General features: G+C 37.2%; 1 protein-coding gene across 1 annotated transcript in view; it reads left to right on the top strand.

Annotated features, from left to right (window-relative positions):
• Positions 1–26,603, top strand: part of TRRAP (transformation/transcription domain associated protein) — a 96,955-nt gene that overhangs the window by 56,105 nt on the left and 14,247 nt on the right. Inside the window, 14 exon segments of the mRNA XM_055707531.1 lie at positions 249–368; positions 668–955; positions 2,317–2,454; positions 2,846–2,958; positions 3,473–3,608; positions 9,450–9,641; positions 12,051–12,246; positions 12,515–12,780; positions 13,530–13,630; positions 16,265–16,466; positions 17,600–17,764; positions 20,236–20,326; positions 21,502–21,701; positions 22,448–22,709. Coding sequence (XP_055563506.1) covers positions 249–368; positions 668–955; positions 2,317–2,454; positions 2,846–2,958; positions 3,473–3,608; positions 9,450–9,641; positions 12,051–12,246; positions 12,515–12,780; positions 13,530–13,630; positions 16,265–16,466; positions 17,600–17,764; positions 20,236–20,326; positions 21,502–21,701; positions 22,448–22,709 — 2,470 coding nt within the window.

The following is a 26,603-nucleotide window of genomic DNA, read 5'->3' as shown; positions in this document are numbered from 1 at the left end:
TAAACTTCTTTCCTATTTTTTAAATTTTAAATGGTTACAGTAATGCATCAGAGTCTTGATCAACATGAAAATAGGATTAAGCTCTTGTTACAGTAGTCTGTATTGCTAGAGGAAACAACTTTTTGACATGTTGGTTGGAAAAGGCATTTGCATTACTGCTTAAACAGCTGTCTAACTCTGAACTGTTTTTCCATAGTACTGAATTGTATTTTTGCCATTTATATACATCTCTTTCTTTTTGTTTCTAGACTGGAGCATTGCTGAGTGCCTTTGTTCAGTTATGTCATATTTCTACACCATTAGCAGAGAAGACTTGGATACAGCTTTTTTCACGACTTTGGAAAATCTTGTCTGACAGGCAGCAACATGTGAGAATCTCTCTCTTCTCACTTAAAAAATCCCCTTTGTAACTGACTGTTGTCCCAGGAAAATGTATTTGTGTCATAAATGACTTGTTCACTTGCTTTGAGGAGTTTGCCGTTCTTTGTGACTAGTGAATGCTGTATACCTCAATACATCTTTTTTAAAAAAATAGAGCCCTTCAGTGTACGAAGAGAAATACTGTTATCAAATGAATGTTCCATGTACTAACAAGATTTTAAATCTAAATTAGAGAATTGAAGAATCTGATTGAACAGATAACTATTACTATGTTTTTTTCTTCTAGGCTCTAGCAGGTGAAATAAGTCCTTTCTTGTGCAGCGGTAGCCATCAAGTACAGAGAGATTGCCAGCCGAGTGCCCTGAATTGCTTTGTGGAAGCCATGTCACAGTGTGTTCCTCCCATTCCCATCAGACCTTGTGTCCTGAAATACTTGGGTAAAACTCATAACCTCTGGTTTCGTTCTACGCTGATGCTGGAACATCAAGCCTTTGAAAAAGGACTGAGTCTACAAATTAAGCCTAAACAGACAACAGAATTTTACGAGCAGGAAAGCATAACTCCTCCTCAACAGGTAGTGTTAGAGTAATTGAAATACCTTGTGAAATGAGAAGAGAAAAAAACAGTGATAGTGTAGTGCGGTGGTACCATAGTCATATTTTTCCATTTAGGTTGGAAAAGACCTTTTAAGGTCACTGAGTCCAGTCATAAACCTAATGCTGCCAAGTCCACTACTAAACCATGTCCCAAAGTGCCATATCTACCTGTCTGTTAAATACCTCCAGGGATGATGGCTTCACCACTTCCCTGGGCAGCCTGTTCCAGTTCTTGACAGCCCTTTCGGTGAAGACATTTTTCCTAATACCCAGTCAGTCTCCCCTGGTGCAACCTGAGGCCGTTTGCTCTTGCCCTGTTGCTTGTTCCCTGGGCGCAGAGACCGACCCCCCCCTGCCCACAGCCCCCAGCTGGAGGTAGCGATCAGGTCCCCCCCCGAGCCCCCTGCTCTCCAGGCTGACCCCCCCCAGCTCCCCCAGCCGCTCCCCACAGGGCTTGTGCCCCAGCCCCTTCCCCAGCCCCTGCCCGGCTCTGGACACGCTCCAGCCCCTCCACGTCCCCCTGGCAGTGAGGGGCCACAGCTGCCCATAGTATATGAGGTGCCCCCTGATCAGTGCCAAGTACAGGGGGACAAGCACTTCTAAATCTTTGTATTTAGAAGCTTATTAGTGTTGATTTTCTCTTAATTCAGTCAAGAAATTCCTGTCCTTGTGTGTTTGCGCATACAGACACTTGCAACATTGACTGCTTTGTGTCTTACCTACTTCTCATGCTTTTCTTTCATCTGTCACTGATATTTTCATATTTCTCTCTTGATCCCTCTTTTCCTTTTGTTTTTGACACTAACTCATTTTCTGCAGCACCGTAGAACTACATGAAACCATTTCTGCCCCTAATTTTAAATCTTGAGTAGAACTCTGTGTTGTCTGTCTCCCTTAGTTTCCATAATCAAGTTGGTTATTATATGGCCTTAAAGAATTATTAAAGGTAAACAAAATTGAGTTATGTGTAAATAGGTGCTGTTGTGTTTAGTGGTCTGTCAGGTATTTATGATCTACTTAAGCATGTTTCTGATCAGCTGAGGAAGCTGAATATTAGATTCCTTTTACATTAAAAACTTAGTTGTTGGTTGTTTTTGGTTTCTATGGTTTGATCTATTGGGGAAGACAAGCAAGAATCAATGTACAAGCCACAGGTAGTTTTTTTTGTCATGTAATGCAGTGTTGTCCTCAGTACTTGGTTGCTGCTAATTGCTTGCCTTCTGGAGTTTTTTCCATGTCTTTCTCAATTTGCCTCAGTGTAGAACATGTGGTTTTGCTATCTACTATGCTTTATAAGGACAGCTTGGCTGTGGAGAAGTAAGTGTGCTTAACATTCTAGGAAATACTGGATTCCCTTGCTGAGCTCTACTCTTTGTTACAAGAAGAGGATATGTGGGCTGGACTGTGGCAGAAGCGCTGTAAATTCCCAGAGACAGCAACAGCTATTGCCTATGAACAACATGGCTTTTTTGAACAGGTACGCTCTTGACATTAGAAACAATTTGAGTAGTTCTACTGTCAGAATAAATATTATGGTCAGAAAAAAAATTCTGAATATTAATAAACAACTTCAGTATTCTAAAATAGAAAGCACTGTAGCTTTTCTGCTGGCTAAAGTAGTAGTTTAAAGGCCGTGTAATAACTAGATAAGCTGAGATTTTTGAACACATCTGTCGTTTTTTCCATCACATTTGTAAAGCTGCAAAATAGTGACTATATTCAGGAATGAATTAACACACTACACTTTTTTTTTTTTAAACTTAGACTTTATAAAAGTTTTCTTATAACTTTTTTTTTTTTGTAGAGGAAGTGTTGAGTTAATGTGTATATAGCAGGTGGAAGAATAAAATGGTTTAAATTTTATTTAGGCACAAGAAACTTACGAAAAAGCAATGGAAAAGGCTAAAAAAGAGCACGAACGGAACAATGCTTCTCCTTCGATCTTTCCTGAATATCAGCTCTGGGAAGACCATTGGATTCGGTAAGACTTTAAAGCTGGTGTAGAACAACTATTTTTACCCTGCAGTTGAAGTAAAATACCCTGCTGTTTAAAACATTAGTTACGAGAATAAACCTAGCTGAGGACTTAGCTCAGATACAGGGGAAACTTAAGGGAATAAAAAAAGCTGGTTTTTACTCCCTTAACAGAACCTCAGAAGTGATATGCCTGAAGTGTTGTAAAAGTGTAATTTGATATTGGTGGAAACAGACTGGAGCTAAAATTTGTTTTTCTTATTTAAAATGGTTGTTCTGGGAGACACAAAATGCAGCTCTTCCCTGTTCACAGATTTCTGTATTATAACTGGTAATAAAAAATAAAAAAATAATAATAAAAAAAAATCTTCCCATCTGGAGAAGACTTCTACAGTGCTTGCAGAGCTGTTCATAGACAAACAACTATGCAGATAATATTCTGATACACAACATTTATAGTCACTTTTGTTCAATTTTTATTTTTTTGTTAACCAAATTGACAATGCTTTTGATTTTCGTAGTTGCTCTAAAGAATTGAACCAGTGGGAACCTTTGACAGAATATGGCCAGTCCAAAGGTCATATAAATCCTTACCTAGTACTGGAATGTGCATGGAGGGTCTCAAACTGGACTGCTATGAAGGAGGCTCTGGTGCAGGTGAGCGAGGGCTTTCTATGCTAATGTTTAGTTTCTTTCTTCATTTTACTGATTACATTGCTAACAAGTCAGCATTTCAGTTCATTTCACAGACACAGTGAACTGCTCTTTGGAAGTTATCTTTGATGTCCCAGCGCACAGCTGGGTGTTTTGGCAACTGAACCATGTAATTTCAACAGACAAACTTGATTCTCTTTTTCTATCCGTTTATAAAGCTGTACTATGTAAAAAAAATTTAGCCAGGGCAGGTGAAGGACAATGTGCATTGTAATGAGTAGCTAAAAAGTGACAAATGCTTGTCACAGAAGTGTGTGCCAGCAGGGATATGTGGAGAAACTTAAAATGGGACCCTTGCAAGTATAATGTGTAATTTAAAATAGTACATTATTGGGGAGGGACATTTTTTTTTGTATTTTACACCTTTACAGGAATAAATGTCCCTTTTGTGAAAGGGAATGAAGTATGAAAACACATCTATTATCATACCCCTGTCTGTGGGCAACATAACTGTGCTTCCAGGTGTAAAAGGGCAAAAGGCCATCATTACCTGTGGGGTGGGTGTGTGTTTTAGCACCTGAAAGGCAAAGCCAAAGCGTTCTGAACTGCTCCTGCCCAAACCTAAAACTGCTAAACACAATTTATTCTGTTCATCTCCACTGCACATGAAGGGGGATTAAGACCTGTATGAAAATGTGAGGGTCGGGGACTGATTAGCTGAATTACGTTACATACCTTGGTATATTTGAGGAATATTTGTAAGGCTGTGTTTCAGCATCCTTGTTAAAAAGATCCCTGAAAAAGTAACATATTAAATCTCAGTTTCAGTATTAATTGGTTGGCGAGGCTGGTGTACGCTGCAGATTATAGCAGTAGTTACTGTTCAAATGAAGAAAGAGACAAATTTGTGGTTGGTTGTGTGGTGGGAAATGTATTGGGATTACTTGGCGCATGCTGGTTTTCATGTTTCTTGGATTTTAGAGCCCTGCTTAGCAGAGGTGTAATAGGTTTGTTTTTCTTTCCGTAGCAATGTTTGTCTGTACTGTCTGTCCAGGGATTGCTTCCTGTATCTGTCATCTTTTGCTTTCTTTTTAAGTACTCAAATACTTTATTACTGCAAATTTACTGCTAGATTCCTAACTTGATTCTCACTTTGAGTCTACTTTAGTTCCATTTAAAATGAGGTTCATTTGATTTTGCAATGTATCCGTTACATATAATTTTAAAATATCTTGGGAACACTAGAGGTTGGAGCCAGTATGGTCAAGACTGGAAACTGGAGATCTAACAAGAAATGAGGGACAGGAAGACCAGGTAATGAACCTCAGGCAATGAGCCTGGGATTAGGAAGCAATGAGAAGAGTATGAGGTGAGGATGAAGAAGGCTGGAGGAGTACAAATTTGACGAGGAGTGGCAGGGATAACTGGGTAAATAGACAGAAGCAAGAAGTTGAAGGAAGTGATTTCCTTCGAGAAAGTGTAAAAGGACGTGGTAAAACCAGCGGAGAGGAGGGAGGCATTGAATTAGATGTTGCAGGGTGCGTTAGTGGGACTGGCTGTGCAGGAGACAGGGTTTGAGTTGATGGATAGGGAGGCAGATAGGGACCTGATTTGAACAAGTCACTGAATTTTTCAAATCACTGATTACAGAAAGGGATGGGTTACTTCTGGGGGAAAGGTACTTCGATTCTACAACTGGGTTTATAAAGTAAATAGAATCATAATGCATAAGCACAAGGGCATACCTAGTTTTTAGACGATTGACTTTCAAATGTGTTCCCAAAACAATTTTTGTGTGTATAACCTTTATACTAGAAAGCATACAAGTAAAAATGGTGAGACCAATTATAAGCAAGAGTAGGCTTTTGTGAAGTGACACTGTTTAAATCTACAGTCTTTACCAAAAAAAAAAAAAAAAAAGGCTGAAAAGTATTTTTATCTTTTCTCAAATTGTGACAGTTTGTGATAAGTTTTTGTGCTAGAAGTAAATATAACTATTGTAAAGACTACTATATATATACGTTTATGACAGAATGCTGAGGCTTCCAGATGGCACAGCTAGTAGGAGTTGTTCCCTCTAAGTTCCTTATTTGATCCTCCGTGGAATCAGAAAACTTGAGTTTGGAATTTTCTGATGTTCCAAGGTTTCCTCAGAAGCACCGATGATTATACTTTAATAGTTTAACACAAAGTTTACAGAACCATAAAACGGCTTGAGTTGGAAGGGACTTCTGGAGGTCATCTGGTCCAGTGCTCTGTCCAGAGGAGGGCCCCAGTACATCAGGTTGTCTTGCCTAGCAAGAGTTTTAGGATCTCTTAAGAACTGAGATGCCACAGCCTTTCTGGACGTATTCTTCATCTGAAGTAGCATCGGTGTGCCTTATATGTTGTTTTAGAAAACAGCGCAGTACTTGGCTTCTTTTGTTAGAAACTAAGGAACTTGCATATGGCAAGTGAGGTAGTCACCATCTTCGTTTGGTCGTGGATAATATGTATTGTTTGTTCTTTCCTGCTGTTGACCTTCCTGATTCATTATGGAGTTCGTTATTGTGTCCTGCTTGTAATTCATTTTTCTGAACAGCATGGACTTGTAAAACATTTAACTTTCCCTTTGTCCTTTCCTGGGTTTCACTCATGAGACTGTGTATTCTGTGTTGTGTGCTTGATGAATGAATACTCTAAAGTTTTGGCTGTTACAGAACAGCTTGAAGGTGGGGGGCACACTACATAGAGAAAATAACACTTTGAAAGATTTGAATCTGGAAGATCTATTTTCTTTTGGAATATAATTTATTTTTGTGTGTGTGTGGATAAAGTTAAAATGGCTAAGGGAAACATGCTGTAAATGAATCCTCATTTTCTGAGAAGATGCAACAGAGAGAGAATACATAGGCAGATACTTCTATCTGAGCAAATTTTGATGAAATCTTACACATGCAAAAAGCTGATCATATTTAGGTAACTTGCTCCTTGTCTTCTCTTAGGCATCTTCTCCCCAACTGTTTTAAGAACCATCCCATGTGAATAAACTGGTATTGTTCTTGAGGTTATTATAAAATGTTAGGCCATCTCATGCTTCTTGGGGCAAATGACAGATTTGTGCATTGGAGTCACCCGTAGATTTGTCTGGGGCTTCCCCCCCCCCCCCCCCCCAACTTCATATGCAATATCACTGTTCTGTAGTGTGGTTTTTTCTTTTTTTTTTCTTTTTTTTTTTTAATTTTAAGGGAATATACCCTCTTTTCATGGTGCGTAGGGTTGTTCACCTGTGATTACATCTGGTTTGTTTCTACATTAAGTAGAACTGCAGTTCGGAAGGTGAGGATACCACATTAAATCACAAGCAAAGGGGAACTTGCTGATCTTCATTGCACTGTTGCTACATAGTGTGACATTACTGGAATGACTCTGGTAAAGATGCCAGAGTTTGGAATAAGAGGGTGAATTGCATATTAAAAATACAGTCTTACTGACAAAGTTCTCAAGCAGAGTCATGGGCAGTGTTTTTTTGTATTGCAAAGAGCCAGAAGAATTAGTTCCTCACTTAATTAGTGTTTATTGTTTCATCAGTACTGTCTTTTGAACCAATACCTACCAATTAATAATATTACATGTCAAATTGACAGCTGACTGTTGAGTTTCATAGTACTTGCAAGAGATGAAGCATAATTATGAAAAAGGCTGAGCATCCTTTAATTCCAATATCTTTCAGGATTAAGTTCTTGTATACAAAATATCCTAACAGCATGCTTCTTGTGACAATTTAGTCTCACATGATAAATATGCAGAGTTGTGTGTGTCTCTTACTTTCTCCAAAATCAGACTGAATATTACATTTTTAAAATGTAGTATGTTTACTCTTCTGTAATGCTTTCTTTTGTCAGAAGGGAAAATAGGTAGATACAATCAGTATGTTTTACTTTAAAGGCTGAACCATGTAAACAGTAAAAGTTGTTTGATTAATTAAAGGTAGTGTTGTCTTTTGATGGAACCTAGATTAAGGGTGTCCAACCATTGCAACGTTTGAATTGGATGTAGTACTAATGGTTCAAATTAAATAGGTGTCTCTAAAGATGGATTTTATTATTTATCAGCCCATGTGAAGCCAAATCTGTAAGCAGCAAGCTGCATATGCTACAAAAAATATGTTATATTTACATTTTAATTAACTTCCTTTGTCCTTAAACAATTAGTATTTTTGTCCTATTTAAGTGTCCAACTTCCGTGGCTAATTATAGAAATAGTATTATTTGAGAAACCTTTAAAGCCTAAAATAAGAACTGTGTTGTACAGTACATTATAAACCGTGAGTTTGAACAGAATGAAATACTGAACAGAAATTGTGTCTGACAGGTTCTGGTTTTGGAGATTTGCAAGTTGAGTAGAAGTGACAACCCCGAGTAACTGCTCATATGCTTCAGCTGCAGTTATATTAAATGAGATATTTTCAGTGATGAGACATTTACTAAATGACTAAGGAGAAGATGCTGCTGAAATCATAAATGGAGCTTTTGTGGCTCTACTCAGATTCTTGTAAAAGTTTCAGGACATGTTTGCATAAATATTAGGATGTGGAAGAATAATTGAGTCTATGCTGCTATAGTTGCTATTCTGGTTTTATTGATATCCTTTAATGTGGCTGTTTTTTATCAAGTTCCATGGTTGATTCACAAGAGAGGTCAGAAGGATGGCAAACATGTATCTGTGTTCTTAAATCTTTGTGAAACATTTTTAATAATCTATCTATTAAAGTCGAGCTATTAAAACAGCAAGTGGCCTTTGATAGGACCCAAGACTCATTTCCGTTTGCTCACATTGCCATTGTGTTTAATGATCCAGTAGATAATGTAATAAAGAAAGAGATTATTTTCACTGTGTAAGTGTAAGATTGCTACCTGGCAGTTTCTCTTTGCTGGCTCAGGCATAAAAATCAGTTGAGGATAACAGAAATAACAGTTGTAATGGTTAAGATAGAGTATATCAACACGAAGATAATGCAGAGGGATTTCTGTGTTGCATATCAAACCATAAAGGGTTTGATGTAAAGCGGAAGAAAAAGAAGGGAAAATGTTCTAGATCTAAGACCTGCAGTGTCAGCTAGGGAGCATTGGCTAAGTGCAAGTTTACTGTAAAATACTCACAGAATTTAGTTGCTAGACCATTAAAGTACTTTACTGTTTTTAGTTGCCACGTTTCTGTTGTTCCAGGATTTTAAGAAAAATTTTAAATTACTTTAGCACTACAACCTGACTTTGTACCTGCACTGAGAAATGACTTAAAAAATTATTAACTGTTTATTTTCATGAACTTAGTAATGTCCTAGAGCAGGCAGGTAGGAAGTATAATACTGGCATAATGTGCTGACATATGGGGGCGCGGGATCATGTGAAGTGAGAAGTTGACATTACTTGTTCTGGAGCGCCTGAAGCATTTCGGAGGTAGTATGCGTTATCTGCTGAGAAGCATCTTTTTTTCTTTGTACAGGGTGAATTGGTTTGCAGTGAGCTTCATGCTCCTGTTGCAAGACTGCTTTCAGCTTGCTCAGCTGTCTGAACACTACAGTTGTCAGTGTAAAAATACCCTAACAGCAGGTTGTATGCAGGCATTTCTACTCTTGTGCTGAATTTGCAATTTATGTGCTAGCCTGCCCTTGCCAATAACTTTGAGAGCTCAGACTCCTCTAATGACAAGATTTGTAGTAGTTTAGTCTGGTATTTTTAGAAAATGAGTGAACTTTAATAAAAATAAAATTGAGTGTTTGCTTTTATATTATAAAATAATTTTTAAAAGTCTGCGTTGGAGTATGAATGATCTTTACTAGACTCTTTTCCATTTCATTACCAGGTGGAGTTGAGCTGTCCAAAGGAGATGGCATGGAAAGTGAATATGTACAGAGGATACTTAGCAATCTGCCACCCCGAAGAGCAACAGCTTAACTTCATCGAGCGGCTGGTAGAGATGGCGAGTAGTTTAGCTATTCGAGAATGGCGAAGGCTTCCTCACGTAGTCTCACATGTTCATACTCCCCTCCTGCAGGTAAGAATGAGAAGGTTTTTATTGCCAGTTGTTTTTCAGTGGCAGGCTTCAGAACTTTCAGTAACTGTAAAATATTTAACTGTGTAGTGCTGATAGGTTTTTCATAGTGATATTTTTTTGTTAAAAGTTGCAGAATGTGCATTTCAATTTGGATTCCTTTTAAAGTTTTTGTAGTTTACTTGAGACTGTTCTGTTTGTAGCATGCAGAGGTAGCTATTGAAAAATTGATCAGATGCTCATCTTTTTTTGTGGGCTAATACATAATGCACTGCAGTACTTGGAGATCTTGAACATTCATTGGGTTTTGAAGTGAGATCCATTTTGGGTGGGTATATTATTGCATTCTGTTATTTGCAAAAGTTTAGCTCTTGTTACTGTTGAGGGAACCTTTCATGCCCAGAGGGGAAATTCTGGAAAATCTCAGTGCAACACAATCTGGAATTTCCTAACAGGGATGCATGCACTTCTTGATGGGCTGTTGCTTAGAGAACGGTGAATGAGCCTTACCTGTAGAAATGCAGAGGACCTTGCGTTCTGAGTCTGTTTGTTTGAGCTGATAGAATACCACTAGAACACTTCTTGATGAAATTTAATTCTTTACTGCTAAGTCTTCACTGATACTTCAAGTTTTTCCTCCCCTAAGAATGGCAGTATCTGCAGCTTGAAAGGATTAGTCTTGCTAAATAAAGTATTTAAGTGCTTCCAGATATCAATTAAAACAAGCTTTTAGAATAATCTAATATGTATATATCCCTCATGAAGAAATGATAGATTAGTCAATGACTGACAGAAGTACAAATGTATGCAGTTACATGCATTTGCACTGCAGTAATTACTTTTTTTTTAATATCAGATAGTATGTGATTAAATACCTGTGAGAAAATTAAATTTACGTGATGAATGAGTGTAGGATGAAGGTTAAGCTATTGTGAGAGCTGATACTGAGATGATGGTAGGAAAATACTACTTTGCTTAATTTATTTTGTTTCAAGAGATTTCACTCTAAATTTGGACTGCTGCTTTTTTTTTTTCTCTCCTTCCAAATAATTATCTTATTTGCTTGATTAACAATGAATACAACTGTTATCTGCCAAGTGGTAGATTAGAGAATACTACATTGGTTTTACTGTACTACAGGTAATTAAATTCCATTAAAGTTTGTGGGCCTTTCCTTCAGGTTGTTGAAGTTTTAACAAAATGTCTCCTGCCTTTAAGTAGGTTTGAGACTACTGCCATCTTCTATTTGTTCCTCTCATTAATTTGAGGATAGTAGATACCAGTGAGAAACCATTCTAAACTTATTTCTGAAAGCTAAGGTGTATGTGGAGTAGCTTAAAGTAACACCTTCAGAATCATGTAGATGGTATTTCTGTACATGCAAGCTTCTATCAAGAAGTCAGATCATGACCAGTTCTGCTGAAAGTTTTGAAGTCAGTATTTTTACTTGATCCTTGTATTTAGCATGCATGTTTCCTTGCGCTTTTCTGTGATTAGGGTTGATGTAGTAAGGTCAAACCTGTATGCTAGAATTTAATTCTAACCTGTGGTTTTATTTAAGTGCGTGTGGGGAAGAGGATGGGGATGAAGGGAAAGTGTACATTCCAGTAAATTCTTTCCTCTGCTGTGTTGTGTTTGTTTTGTTTTGTGGGTTTGGTGTTTTGGTTTGGTTTTGTGTGTTGTTGTTGGTTTTTTTTTTTTTTTTTTTTTTTTTAAGAAAAAACTGCCTCTTCAAAGGAAGACACTACCATTTGAGGGGCAATTTGTGAAAGTATTTGCAGTTCAAAATAAAAGGATGGATGAGGGAATTTTTGTCTTAATATAATGAATGAAAGACACATCATAGTTACCCAAAATTAAACTTAACAAGCAAACCCATAGTATCATAGGAAGAAAATATTAAGTATAGATCAGTAATGTCTTTTTACAACCCAGTAATGTTAGGGCACTTAGGTTTTATTAGCATTAGGCATGCATGAAATAAACTGTTTGGTACTTTTACTCCATCCCTGGAGAAGGGGGGAGCCTGAAGGTAGGCAGGGACCTTCTGGAAGCATGTAAGAAAGTACTTTATGGCACCTTTATTATTTTTTTTTTAATAATTTGCCTATTTATTAGGACTAGTGACCCATTCATATAAATACTGTGCTGGTGATTCAGTGGATGAATTCAACACTTCAGGTCAATGACTGAAGTGTTGAATTAATCTCCTGGACTTTTTGCTATTTTGTTAATGATTGGTTAAAGGTCATTTATGCAGCTAATAGACAGGTCCCTAAAAGAGCATTAACAGTTTCATCTTTATTTGATCATTTAAAGGTGGCATCATTCATTGAGATCTTTTCTAACAATGAAATTGGCCAGCTTGTTTTACTGTCCTTTATGGTGTTTATATTGTTTAATGTTTTCTAGGCAGCGCAGCAAATAATTGAACTTCAAGAAGCAGCCCAAATAAATGCAGGATTGCAGCCAACTAATCTGGGGAGGAACAACAGCTTACATGATATGAAGACTGTTGTAAAGACTTGGAGGAACAGGTTACCTATTGTGTCAGATGATTTATCCCACTGGAGCAGCATTTTCATGTGGAGACAACATCATTACCAGGGTAAAACTGCCTGGTCCAGCATGCATTCATCATGTAATTTTCCAGACAACACATTGTTTGAAATAAGTTCTTTTAATGTTTTTTTTTTTGTTGTTGTTGTTTAAACATACAGGGATGGTTTTGATTTTGACAAATGTTTGTTTTTATTAAATTTCCTTTGAAGTGTTTCATTATCTTAAGTCATCATTTCATATGTATTGCTGTGTAAGATATTGCTGTGTATATAATTTTAATTTATAATGACAAATGTTGCATGTTTTATTTCTAGCCATTGTAACTGCATATGAAAATAGTTCTCAGCATGATCCTAGTTCCAATAACGCTATGTTGGGAGTTCATGCTTCTGCATCGGCCATTATCCAATATGGAAAGATAGCTCGTAAACAAGGGCTGGTCAACGTAGCTCTGGACATCCTGAGTCGCATTCATACAATTCCAACTGTGCCCATTGTGGACTGCTTTCAGAAGATTCGCCAGCAAGTTAAATGTTACCTTCAGCTGGCTGGAGTCATGGGCAAGAATGAATGCATGCAGGTATGGTAACTTTATCTCTGAAGTGGGTGGAACTTGGAGAATTACAAGGGCTATCGGATACATTGATTTAAATAAACTGCGTGTATACAAAGCAGGCTCTAGTTTTCTTGGCCATGTTATACCGTAGATAGAGTGTTGTTTTAAGTAATGGTGTTAGTTAAAAGCAGTCATTGTCCTCTTTGAATGGAGTACTGTGAATACATTAAACGTTAGCTGAATAAAAAATAAAGTGGAAATATGTTTTTTTGAATCTTACAAGATAGGTGAATAGAAGGGATTTTGAATATTAGATTATTTACAATAGGAAGAAACACTATTGTAAGACTAACTGAAGCTCTGAGTCAGTTTTAAGTGTCTGACTCGTGAGTGAGGGATGCTGGCAAACTGAAGTGAAATTGTATGTGTTAAAAGGAAAGGAAAAAATGTGATTGTAGGCAAAACCCACTGACATAAGATTATAAGGTCAGCAAACTGGGACCTTATAATAATGTAACATAACATAACATAAAAAAACAAGACGGAAAAGGTAGCCGATCACCTGATGAACATTGTCTGTAGTATCTGATAGTTTTGCATAGGCTGGCGGAAACTTAAAATTGTTCAGTCCAGATTTTTTAAAATGAAAATTAAATACTATAAATCTGTGTTATTTAAATTTCAAGAGAGTATTTTGGCTATTGTTTTATGATGCTTTCATCTTAAACCTTTCCATTTTAGAAGGCTTTTTCTCACTAAAGCTTTTTTAATAGGGTCTTGAAGTTATTGAATCAACCAATCTGAAGTACTTCACCAAGGAGATGACTGCTGAGTTTTATGCATTGAAGGGAATGTTCTTGGCACAGATTAACAAGTATGTTGGCTGGAAGAGGCAATGGCACACCTCTGAGAAAAATGCAACTGAAGTATTTCAGCACAGTATTTGAGCAGGAAATTCCATATGTTTATACAATTTGTCACAGCTCTGCAAGAAAGTGAAAGTATACATGAGAGTTCCTTTGTAGTTTGAAGATGTAATGGTTGGTCGTATTTCTAAGTATTGTAGGAAAGAACTAGTTAAAACAAACATTGCACCAGTTCTTTTTTGGAAAGTTTTGTATTTCACCACCACACCACCCCTACTAGTTTTGTGAATACTTAGACAAACTGATGTCTAACTGACATCTTAGTGTAGTTGTCAAAAGGAGATTGCTTTATTTATGCTCTTAATGTAAATACCACATGTAAAACCAAGGAAGAAAAAGTTTAATCTGTAACCAATTAACCTACCTCTTTGTTTCTCTCATTTCTGTTTGATTGTCATTGTATATGTCCCTTTAATAGCTGCAAGTGGTCAAGGCATAGGAACATGTGTGGTGGCACAGTTCAGAGTGCTTAGGTGAATCTGGAGTGTGATGCAGTATGGAAAGGCAATGCTAGTTTCAGATAATGGAATTTGAAACACTGATGTGGTGTGCATTGGAGACATCTTGCATTGTGGCAGTTAAACACCTAGGTGAAAGCCTTGCTTTCACTCAACTACTTTTGTAATATTTTTGATTTATGCAGACAGGCATCTTGCTGTTTTGAGGAAGATCTCTCTTTAGTTCAATAAACAAGTATCTCAGCAGTCAAATTTTATTTGGTGATGCCAAAAAAACCCTTTGGATTTCAACAGCGTTTAGTATGCATGGTACTTAATGGCAGTATTGCTACGTGTTACATATGGGTGGAATAATTCCTTTACCACTACGTTGTGGATGCTTACGGAATAAAATCCATCAGGTTTTAAGCTGTACACTGCAACCTCACATAGCAATTTAAGTCAGGAAGTGATGAATATCTTCTTATGTGGATACAAGAGAGAATTTTAAATAGGCTGAATGCAATTACTTCGATGGAAAGTGCAGTGGGATTTTTTTATGGCCATAAGCGACCTTTGTTTCAGTGAAGGTGTAAAGAGAAGGAAGCGTACCTCCCCCCGTCGTCTTTTAATTTTTTAAAATGTATGCAGATAAAGTAATAGGCAGCTAAACTGTCTCTATTTGTTCTTTTGGGACAGAATGGATAAAGGATTCTGTTTAAAACATGGTTCTGATGTACTTACGGTTTCTTAATCTTACCAAAAACGTACAGGCATTTTTTAGCACTGCAGCTGAGGTCGGGAATTCAGGTCAGCTACAGTTAAGAACAGTGACAGCACTGAACCTGTGAATGTGTGACTACTATCACCTGTGTGTTGACTATATACTGGAAGTTAAAGGTCATCTCTGCTCTGGCATCTCCCTGTGCTGCCCATTTGCTGAGCAAGGTGATAGAAACCATTTTAAAAAAGTCATCTTGGGTGTCAGGAATGATGGATTGTAGAGGAGAAAAGAAAACAGACTGAAAAGTCCCCTTTTTATAAAGGGGAAGTAATGGTACCAAGTCATCTTATCAGGCTGCTGCTGTGGTAGTTCGCTGCAAAACCTGAACCTCTGAAAGCAAGTAATGTTAATGTAACATAAAAACTAATATATGCTTTGACAGACAAAGTTACTTTCTTTTTTACAGTTTTGCCTTAATAGTTATTTTATCACTATAATCACTGTAATTCGCCAAGGTAGTGTTTTTATAGAAAAAATACATTACAGTTAATTAAAAAAAAAAATAGTCAAACAAGCATTATGTTACTTTTGTATGGCTTATTTCAATGCTGCTTCTATAAGGGAGAAGAGAAGCGGTTTCTATTAATACAGAACCTTGGAATGCTTTAAAAGTGTCTTCATTTCAGTAATGTGAGTTTTCTCATCGTTTATTTTTATGCCTGAAAAGTTACATAGGGTCAAGGGCTGCATATATATTGGATGAATAATGCCAAATCTTGGACTAGAAAACCTTGAGGAAACCTAGAGAAGCCTTCAGAAGTATCAAAGAAATAACCTTTTGGTTATGAAGAACTGTGTGATTAACACATATTCCTTTGCTTTTCCTGTTAAAATAAGCTTTTAAAGCTGTGGGGATGAGGAACTGAATTTTTGCAGATAATGTTGATTGTAAATTCTCTCATGACTTTGGTGGGAGAACAGTTAAATAAAATATAGTCCTCCAAAAGAGCTGATACAACGTCTTCCCAATGTTGTTTTTTCTTACTCCCTTTTTTGCTCAGCAGAGGAACAATTTTTAATGCATTTGCTTTGTCTTTTCTTGTGTTATCATTCACTCTTTTTTTTTCTCCCGGTATCATTGCTTTGGGTGCTATTGCAGTGCCCTGGAAATTTATTATTTTTTTTTTTTTTCAGGAGATATCCGGAGATCTAAGATAATTGTGTAGTTGTTTCTGTTATGAAGCATGTACTTTCATAGGTGCTGAACTTTAAGGAAAGCTAAGACAAAACAGTCATAAGGGACCTTACTAGAGAACTTGATGTGAAAATGTAATTGAGTACCCTATCAGAAATCTGTCTTACATAGTGTAGTAACTTTTTTGTTAATGTAAAATTCATACTCTTTATTTGTCACAATGCAGGTCTGAAGAAGCAAACAAAGCTTTTTCTGCAGCTGTGCAAATGCATGATGTGCTAGTGAAAGCATGGGCAATGTGGGGCGATTACCTGGAGAATATTTTTGTGAAAGAACGTCAGCTTCACCTGGGTGTGTCTGCTATTACTTGCTACCTTCATGCATGTCGTCATCAGAATGAGAGTAAATCAAGAAAATACTTAGCAAAGGTAAGACCTAGATTTTTTTAGAAAGAATTGGAGCTCCGCCCCTTCGGAAGATAGGGATAATGGTCAGTGTCCACATCTGTGCAGTTAGAGAAATAGCAGGTACTGATGGAAAGCTATAATTTAGGTAGAGAATCTGCATATGGTTGCTGTTGGGTCACTGCACGTAACTCATCTTGGGTTTTTCTACTTCATTGGGATATCTGGGGTTTTCTTTAGGTATGGAACCTTTTTGTGGTATAAAGGGGACGAAACACATCCAGCATTTCTGCTATATAATGGGGTGAAATATCTGCAGAAAGGCATCCTTTGGTCCTTTAAAGTAACATAATTTGATGTGTGTTTATCATTACTATGGATAATTCATAGTAACTTTTACTTAAGTATTGCATTTTAAATATGCCTTTTCTGTAAATTTTTACTGTAACTCAACAAAATTTCAGCCAAAAAAGCGCTTTGTAGTTAGTATTGTGGTTACTATGGACATATTCAATCTCTCCCATGAAAAAAAAAGCTAAAAAATGGCAGCAGACTGTGGAAGACAATCTGTTTCGAACATGAAACAAACACATTTTTTTAGATTAATGGTGGCCTCAGTAGCACTCTGAAGTTTTATTATTCTCCCTGTCTGGTTGAATAACTGTTAGTGATTTTTAGTCAGTGCTTAATATATTTGCATTTAAATTGAGCTGTAGGAAAGGTATCATTAGGGGTGGACAGTTAAAATAATTAAAAACAACCAAAGAAATACTCAGGTTCTGGTGTCAGAGTTAATTTATTTGAACAGCATATTTTACATTCTATAAACACGCCTCATTTTCCACCCCCTTCCCTACCAAATACCCAAAGAATTTGTGGAATGCAGTCATGTTCATTTACTTTTTTCTGCCTTGTTTCATAGCAAGTAGTACACTTATATTTATTTTCTATTTCCTTTAAATATAATTTCTAAGAGAAAAAATGACATTGGCCAGGCATAATGAATGTAAGTTCTTGTGCTTTAACGCTTTAACAACTTTAAGGCTTGCAAGGACTCCACTAAAATGCTAATAAAATACCTGTGGTTTTTGTGCATCATAATGATTGATGTGTCTTGAATTTAAGCGCTGAGATGTCGTCTTGAAATTCTCTTTTAGGTTCTTTGGCTACTGAGTTTTGATGATGATAAGAACACCTTAGCAGATGCAGTAGATAAGTACTGTATCGGTGTCCCACCCATTCAGTGGTTGGCCTGGATTCCACAGCTGTTGACGTGCCTGGTTGGCTCAGAGGGCAAACTCCTTCTGAACCTCATTAGTCAGGTATGGAAGATAATCGCTAATTCTTTATTGTCTGCAATCTTTGTTTTCAAGATGAGAGACAAAGATTTTTTCAAAGCAAATTATGAAAATGCCAAGCTTTAAAAATGCAATTGTTTAAAAAAAACCCCACCACCAAACAACAAAGGCAGTTTCTCTCTAGAATATTTTAAATTTCAAAGTGAGTGTTACTTAATGAGGTTAAACCCAGTGAAGTTGTATGCCATATGCACATAAGGCGTTATAGCTTTCCCTCTGGAATTGTATTTATTAGACTTTTGTGAACATTATGGAACACATTTAGAAACACAGAGTTAAATGCTTGTAATGCAGGAGTAGGGATAAAGAATTGTTAACTTCAGTGACTAAAGGGCAAACTATTTCATTAATTCTTTGGGTTTTATTAGACAATATTAAAAAACAAGGCTCTGTCACCATCAGAAATGTTTACTGGGGCTTTGTAAGTTTTCACTTGAAGTTTAGCATGACAAACAGACAAATAAGGATAAGGTTTAAGGAGTTAGATGAAGAAACTGAACTTACTTCCTGGATATGTACCTCTGAACTGACAGATACACATTTTGATTAGTCTTGCTTTGGAATTTTAAGAATTTACTGTCTTTGCTGTCTGTTTTTAAGCAGAATCAAAGAATAGAATGTATACGTGTATGTCAGTTTAAAGTTGGTTTAAGCATGTCTGTAGACTGAGGGAGAATAACTGACATCTTCTTGTTAATGTGTTTTTAGATGCTGTTTTGGTATTGCTTAGTGTGAACGGGGTTCCAGCCTGGTTTCAGAGATGTTAACTGTTCATGGGCTAACTTCAGCTGTGTTTTAGCGTGTGCACAACCTGGGAGCATTTTGATGTTTGCTCGTTTGGGTTAATGTAAAACAATAGTGAAGTCCTGTTAATGTACAGGTGAACACACAACGACGCTGCAGTAGCCTGAACCACAGGTCACTCCTGCCTGCAGTGCTCCACTGGTCCCTGAAAACTGGCAAAGGACAGCTGCTGTGCTGAATTCCTCACAGTGCTCCTTTCCTTCCCCCCACTCTTGATTTTTGGGATGTGGACTTCATGATTCGTGTGGGTCCATTCCAACTCAAGATATTCTGTGATCCTGTGATATCCAGCTGCTTTTATACTATCTATCTCTTATCCTTGCTCTTTCAGAGCTCTGAGAATATGTATTTTTATAGAGAGGAATCTGTCCATCTGTGTTTGCATATGCATTGATACTTGTGTACACAAATCTAGATAAGTATGTGTGTGCATATGTATATATATGTTTCCTTCCCTCTCTCCCTAACATGAAACTGAAACTTTGAAGAGGCGATGTACCCAAACAGCTTAAGAAAGCAACGTAGCTAAGTCAAAATTTCTGATGTGTATGGCTTGATATTGTCTTGCAACACCATGTGCTTGGCTGTCTACTGAGAGCAGACAGAAAAATATTATTTCAGTGACTTGTAGACACTTTATTTGTTGAGATCTGTATAAAATTTTAGGAGTGCCTACTCAGAAGTCCTGCTGTAGGACTTTATGAGCTTAGGCTCATAAATATCACAGATATTTTTGTTACACTTCAGGTTCGTTGAAAGAATATAAAATAAAAAAGTACCAAATTTTCAGTGTTACTAATTCAAAACTCTTTAAGTTTGCAGAAGTACTAGAACCTAAACCTTACAATTATCTTCCAGTGATTTACTCTTGAATTACACATGAAGCGTGTGTGTGTCAGATCAGTAATCTGCCACGAATATCATATTACTGAACAGTTAAATGCCATTGCAAAATTTCTACCGCTTACCAAGCCCATTTGGATGGAGAAAGAATCCCTGGTTTAGTAAAATTGTGGCTGTAGAAGCCTCTAATCATGTCTTCAGGTGTGCTCTGTTGTGGGTAGTACTTAGACACATTGTTTCTTTCCTTTTAATAGATACCGAGATTTACAGATTTTAAAGGGGATGCTGAATGTTAGTATCTCTTCAGCATTTTTTTTTTTTAATGGAAGCCATAAAATCTTTTTTTAATCCTTGGGTGAAATTAGTATCCCCTTAGTCTAAAGTGCCACAATTGGGTGAAGTTTCTCTCTAATGGGCCTTCATATCAAGTATCATGGGGCTTGCTGGGAATTGTGGCCTAACTTAAAGACTAACCACTGTCATGATGTCTGTGTTTCTTCCATTACCTGCCTGAGTAAGATCTTTGAGCAGGCCTGGCTGGTACTCTGGCATTAATGCTGTTTTCAGGTTTATCAAGCAACGTGATCTGGAAGCCCTCGTTAGGGAATGCCTTAGCAGTGTCTGTAGGGAGTTACCATTTCATCCTCTTAAGAGTTTCTGTTACTGAAAGAATCTTTAAAACAAGGAGCTGGATTGCACTCAATTACAAAGAGAACCTGTACATGTTGATCTGATTTAGAGTCAGTTTTCCTTAACTGAGAAATATGTCTGTGTGTGTGTTCGAATAGGTGGGAAGGGTCTATCCCCAAGCTGTCTACTTCCCCATTAGGACCCTCTATTTGACCTTGAAGATAGAACAGCGAGAGCGCTACAAAAGTGGTGAGCTTGATCATGATGAAATTGTTTGGGTTCTTTGTAACTTATTTTGAGCTTCACCTGATTTTATTGGGAAAACTGATTCTCTAGAAAACATAACCAATTTATAAAGGCTAAGGGAAAAAAAAATCTTGACGAACTTTGCTTGTATTCATTTGTTCCTGTGAAGTTAAATGTACAGATGGCTTGAGCTGTCTTGAATTTTCTTGAATAAAATATTAACCAAGTAGAGTTTAATCGCCTTCATTCCCGTGCCAACTTAATTATTGAGAATTACATATTCCTTACTGGATTTTTATCTTTAAAAATTGGTGGAGAGATAGAAAATTCTTGGATTACAGGTACAGATGAGCATCATAGTTTTCTGAGATGTTGTAGTCTAATTTTGTTTGAAGGCATGAACCATGTGACATTCAGTTTCTTTTCAAGTAAGTCCAACTTTTAAAAATAGTTTCACAAAGGATGAATTCATGTAACTCAAGTGAGGGAAGCTGCTTTCCCTGAATAATCTCCACTTGAACGTTTCCGTAATAACTTCTTAAGATGAATGTTCAAGTGAAGTTAGCATCTAAGTTTACAGAAAATAAAATCAATTTAGGCTTTGAAGAAATGTTTGGGAGGTGGGAAGAACATTAAACAACTTGTGCAACACCTTTTTTTCCAACAAGTCCTATTTCGAACTGTTATGTCAAATGATTCCACAGAATTTCATCGTTCTTTTGTCCCATATAATTTTCTGGGAATCCCAGGAGTGCACTTGAAGAATTCTCCGTTCTGTTCTGTGTTCTTTGTTATGAAGTGCATTGTTTGTTTAATTGCCTTTTCACTTGGGAATTGGTTCACTAAATTTTGAAGGACTAATTAAATAATGTCTTATTTTTCTTTGAGTACTCTTTTGGAGGAGGAGGGGATGCCCACATACCATAATACTTCACTACGTTCATATCCAGTGACAGGCGTTTCTCTGCCAAATTCTTGATATTGCCACATGCACATCTAAACCCCCAAATATTTCTTTCTAAACCCCCCAATTTTTCTGAATTTCCGTAGGTAATACATGATTAATACTTAATGCAAATCTAAAGCAAATTCTTTGAACAATTTATGTTACTTCATGAAGACACATCTCAGGTTTATGTAAGGTAATTTTTATGTTTTTAAAATTTTTTACTTTCTAGATTCTGGGCAACAACAGCCAAGTTCAGTTGGAAACCAGTCCCACTCTGCCTCAGATCCTGGCCCAATCAGAGCCACTGCACCAATGTGGCGATGCAGCAGAATTATGCATATGCAGCGAGAATTACATCCAACACTTTTGTCTTCTCTGGAAGGGATCGTAGATCAGATGGTCTGGTTCAGAGAGAATTGGCATGAAGAGGTAGTTGGCTTTAATACACCTTCATATGTATGTATCACTTAAGGAAAAGTTAAATGCAAAATATTTTATCTAGAGTTATTTTTAAACATTAAAACATAACTTCATTTTGATTAGTAAACTGATGTATTTGTAGAACTGATTGTTCTGATGGGCGTTTTAAGGAGCATGGTGATTTCTGGAAGAAATGCAGAGGTTTCCCAAAACTAATAATTAGATGAATGCCTCTAGGATTTAAGCTGTTGCTTGTACTAACTCAAAATTTATATTCTTACTAAGTTTCATGGATACCAGTTTCCTTCTTCATCTGGTGGTCTGTGACAGGTAGTGTTAATTGTCTGAAGTTTGAATTATAACAGGGAGCAGATGGACATGCCACTCTACTTTTATTATTTGCCTCAAAGTGTCGGGCTGTTAAGTTCTGTCTACCTAGCACAGTGTTTGTTTGAAGAAGGATTCCTCATATCACATCTTTTTCTAATATATCACAAAATATATCTAAAACTTAGCTGCTCTTAAAAGAGCAAGGTGTACTTTGGGGCATTTCTGCTGCTCAGTTTATTTGCGGTGCTAATAAGAATCAGTGCGCTCATTGTGACTGACCCTCTGAGGCAATTTAAAAATACAGTTTTAAATAAATGTTTCTGAGAATAACTTCACTATATAAAATGCAGCGCAGGTATAAATACTTGCTGTCAAATCAGAAGTCCTAATTTTCCTGACTCTTTTCTCTTTTTTTTAATCCTTAGGTTCTTAGACAGCTGCAACAGGGCTTGGCAAAGTGTTATTCCGTTGCCTTTGAGAAAAGTGGAGCCGTTTCAGATGCCAAAATCACTCCTCATACTCTAAATTTTGTCAAGAAGTTAGTCAGCACTTTTGGAGTAGGTCTTGAGAATGTCTCTAATGTGTCCACCATGTTTTCTAGTGCAGCCTCAGAGTCACTAGCTAGGAGAGCACAGGCGACAGCTCAAGATCCTGTGTTCCAGAAGTTAAAAGGGCAATTTACAACAGGTAAATATTTAAAGTGTTTTTTTAAATGATACTTTGAATTTCCAGAGAAATTTCCCCCTTCAAAGTTCAACTGTGAAGAAATTCTGCTTTTTTTATTCTTCTTCCACTATTTTTCTTAAGAGAAAATACAGAAAGCAGCACCTTTCTGTCATTCAGCAAACCATAAATAGTTTGTTCCAGTTTTCTGTGGAGTAGTAAAGATAATTCAAATGAAAAAACAGATGTCGACATAAAGAATTAGTATATTGTTGCATTTTTATTACCTAAAACTGTGGTCACATCACATACGTGTTTAAAGATAAATTACTTCACTATATTTTTGCAATTTGTGTAGAACTGCCTGCTATAGATGAGGGACGATAATGATCTCTATTTTACAGTGATGCCAGAATTTAATGAAATTTTTACGCCAGAACTCCAAACTGACAGTATTATGTGAAGTCTTTCAAAACAGCCTATTTCTGATGAGTAAGATTACTTCAGTGTTTTGGATAACTAAATTATAAAAATCCTATTACACAAATTTACATCATTGTTAGGTAAATGGAATCAATAACTTTAATCAGATCTAATAAAAAAGATAGTTAAGGGAGGTAGCTTTCTTTGCTTCAGTCGTTTTTATCAGTGGAGTTACATGTTTGAGTATCTAATGCTGATTTAAAATTCTAAGAAAAGGTGTACAGTAGAGCGTGGTTTTGATATATTGGGAGAAAAGTGTTAAGGCCATGTGCTATATGTGACAGGAGGTGACACCGATTGGCATCAGGGTATTGGATTGATAGAATTCTCAGTTTTGCATAAATTCCTATCAGAACTACATCAGGTTTTACTTAAAGATAACTGTTTGACAGAGCTTGACAAGTGGATTTATGATGTTTTTTCAAGCATTTTACTGATACTGTTGTGAAAATAAGTGAACTGATGGGAAACTTGTGAAAGTAACTCAGTTGTAGGTATGGCCTACATAGCTTGTGCACACTGTATAGCATGGTGTCCTTTTTGAGACACAAGAGTTGCATGACAAAAGATAATGAAAGTCTTGAACCATATGATTAAATTTTTAATGGATGAAGTGTACTAGGAAGGGAAATGGAAGTAGAAACATTGTGTGTGTCTTTAATGGGAGCATACAGGGAAGAAAAAAATAATTGGGCAGTGATTAATGGAATGAAGTTTAACAAGTCCAAATGCCCGATTCTGTGCATCGGATGCAGTAATGCTGGACACGGTTGGGAGAGGAGTGGCTGGAGAGCAGCCCTGCCGAAGGGGATCTGGGGGTGCGGGCTGGGTGCGCGTCAGCAGCATGCCTGGCAGCCAGGAGGGCAAATGGCATGCAGGGGTGCATCAAACACAGCGTGACCGGCCGGTCTAAAGAGGGGATTATCCCGCTGTATTGAGTGCGGTGCAGCCTCACCTGGGGTGCTGTGTGCGGTGCTGGGCCCCACCATATCGGGACGTGAAGGTCCTCCAATGTGTCCAGAGGAGGGCAACAAAGCTGGTGAGAGAGCTGCAAGGAATGTCCTGTGAGGAGCAGCTAAGGGCTTCGGGCTTGTCTAGTTTGGAGAAAAGGAGTCTGAGGGGTGGGCTCATGGCTCTCCACAGCTTCCTGAGGAGGGAAGTGGGAAAGGGAGGTGCTGATCTCTTCTGCCTGGGATCCAGTGATAGGGCACATGGGAATGGTTCAAAGCTGCACCAGGGGAGGATTAGGCTGAGCATTAGGAGGGATTTCTTTACTGGGAGGGTGGTCAGGGTGGTCAAACACCAGAGCAGGCTTCCTGTAGAGGTGGTTGATGCCTCAAGCCTGTCAGTCTGAGGCTGTTGTGATGTAACCCCAGCCAGCAGCTAAGTTTAAAAAACCCAAACAAACATTCATAACTGTAATGGAAAGGAGAGGGAGAGAGAGGAATAAAACCCAGGAAAAACAAAATGAGTGATGTACCATGCAGTTGCTCACCAGCTGCTGACCGATACCCAGCCAGTCCCCAAGCAGTGACTGGCAGCCCCTGGCCATCTCCCCCTAGTTGAAGTTGATATACCGTGCATGATGCTCTATGGTATGGAACACCCCTTTAGCCAGTTCGGGTCAGCTGTCCCGGCTCTGCTCCCTCCCAGCTTCTTGGGCACCTGCTCACACTCACCCTGCAGAGCATGGGAAACTGAGAAGTCCTTGGTCTAGAGCAAGCACTGCTTAGCAACAACTGAAACACCGGTGCGTTATCGACATTATTCTCATGCTAAATCCAAAACACAGCACTGTACCAGCTAGAAAGAATATTGACTCTATCCTAGCTGAGACCAGGACAGAGGCATTTGGACAGTGCCCTTAGTAACGTGCTTTAACTTTTGGTGAGCCCTGAATCGGTCGGGCAGTGGGACTACATGATCGTTGTAGGTCCCTTCTGACTGAAATGCTATGCTCTGCATTTAATACTAGTTTGGACTTGTTTTTCATTTTTAATGTGGTTTATATGTCTCTACATTGCAGCAGTAGTATATAGTCACTTTTTTATTGCTGTAAGTGTTGTTGATATGCTCAGGTTTTGTTGGATTTGAGTTATTTTTTTTCTGTCACAGTATCTCTTTAGTTTCTTTCCTTTGAGTGTTACAGAGATCAGGGGGTTTGGAAGTTCCAAAGGAAAACTAAATACAACACCAGGCTCAAGTCTGCAAAATCTAAAGTAATGTTTCAGAGTGTTTCTAGAAAAACAATTAAGAAAGTTTAATTAATTGCAATTCAGTTACAATTTTTGGATAAAAGATAGAGAGGATTTTCAATTTTTATTATGATGTATATTTTTTGCATATCTTTACGGTATAAATGGTAGTTAAGTTTTTCAGGTTTGCTATCTGATCATAGCATTTACAAAGAATCATATGGAACAACATATAAAGCAAAGAACAGTAACATAGACCTGGGCATAAAAATCCTGTAAGTCATAAAATACAATGTGTTTCTTAGTAAATTTTAGTTTAATAGTAAGTAATTGCTTTCTGTATTTTTTTTTGTTGAAGAGTTCATGTTTTATTTTTTGAGTATGATTAAACATTAATGTCTACAAGATTAAAATAATTATTTTGCTTGGTACTAGATTTTATTTTATTTTAATCTAATAAATTAGTGTTTTAATCCACAAATGAAGTGTGGGAAAACAGAAGAAATTAAACTGATAAATGTACTTAGACATTTTAGTAATTTAATTCATTATGCAGAAAATGAAAGAAAGTCTTGTATTAATTTTGTAATAGCAGTAAAATGTGCATAAATAAATTAATAGGATTGTAATTACTGTACTGAAGATAGCAAAGGCGGCTATAACATAACGAGAAACCATTTGTAAATCATGCCTGCCATGTCCTTTTGTCACACTAGAATGTTCATGTTTATTTTTTCTGATTCTTAGTACCAGTTGCATTTAGATGATGGACAGCTAATTACAGCCTTTGCCTTCCATTCCAAAAGTATCCAAGCTGAGGAGCTGTCTTGGAGTAAACTCTCTTCTTCAATTATTTCCAGATTAATGTTGGCAGCTATGTTTTGTAGACACTTTCAACTATGTTTGGTTGCATAATAATTTCCATCAACATCTGAGTTGCATCTTGATTCCTGTTTGGAACCACTGGGGACTCTTGCACCATTTTTTATATTCTAAATACTTTGTGTGCAGCAGTCTGGACCATTGGAGCTTTGATAGGTCATCTTTTTCCATCCTAATGTTAAATATTTTAAAACCAAATTTTACTTTGAATTTTTTTTCCCCTGGAACTTCAAATGCATAGTTCTTTGACCATCTGTTCTTTGTTCCTTCTCTCCTTTTCTGCTAAACCTTTGACATCAAAGAACAGGCAAATGCTGAGAAATGCTCCCTTTGAGAGCTCTCTCAGCAGTGAAAGGAG

Source organism: Falco cherrug, chromosome 4 (assembly GCF_023634085.1).
Source record: "Falco cherrug isolate bFalChe1 chromosome 4, bFalChe1.pri, whole genome shotgun sequence".
NCBI lineage: Eukaryota > Metazoa > Chordata > Aves > Falconiformes > Falconidae > Falco > Falco cherrug.
Note: the sequence above shows the minus strand (reverse complement) of the source record. Positions and strands in the feature narration are given on the sequence as shown.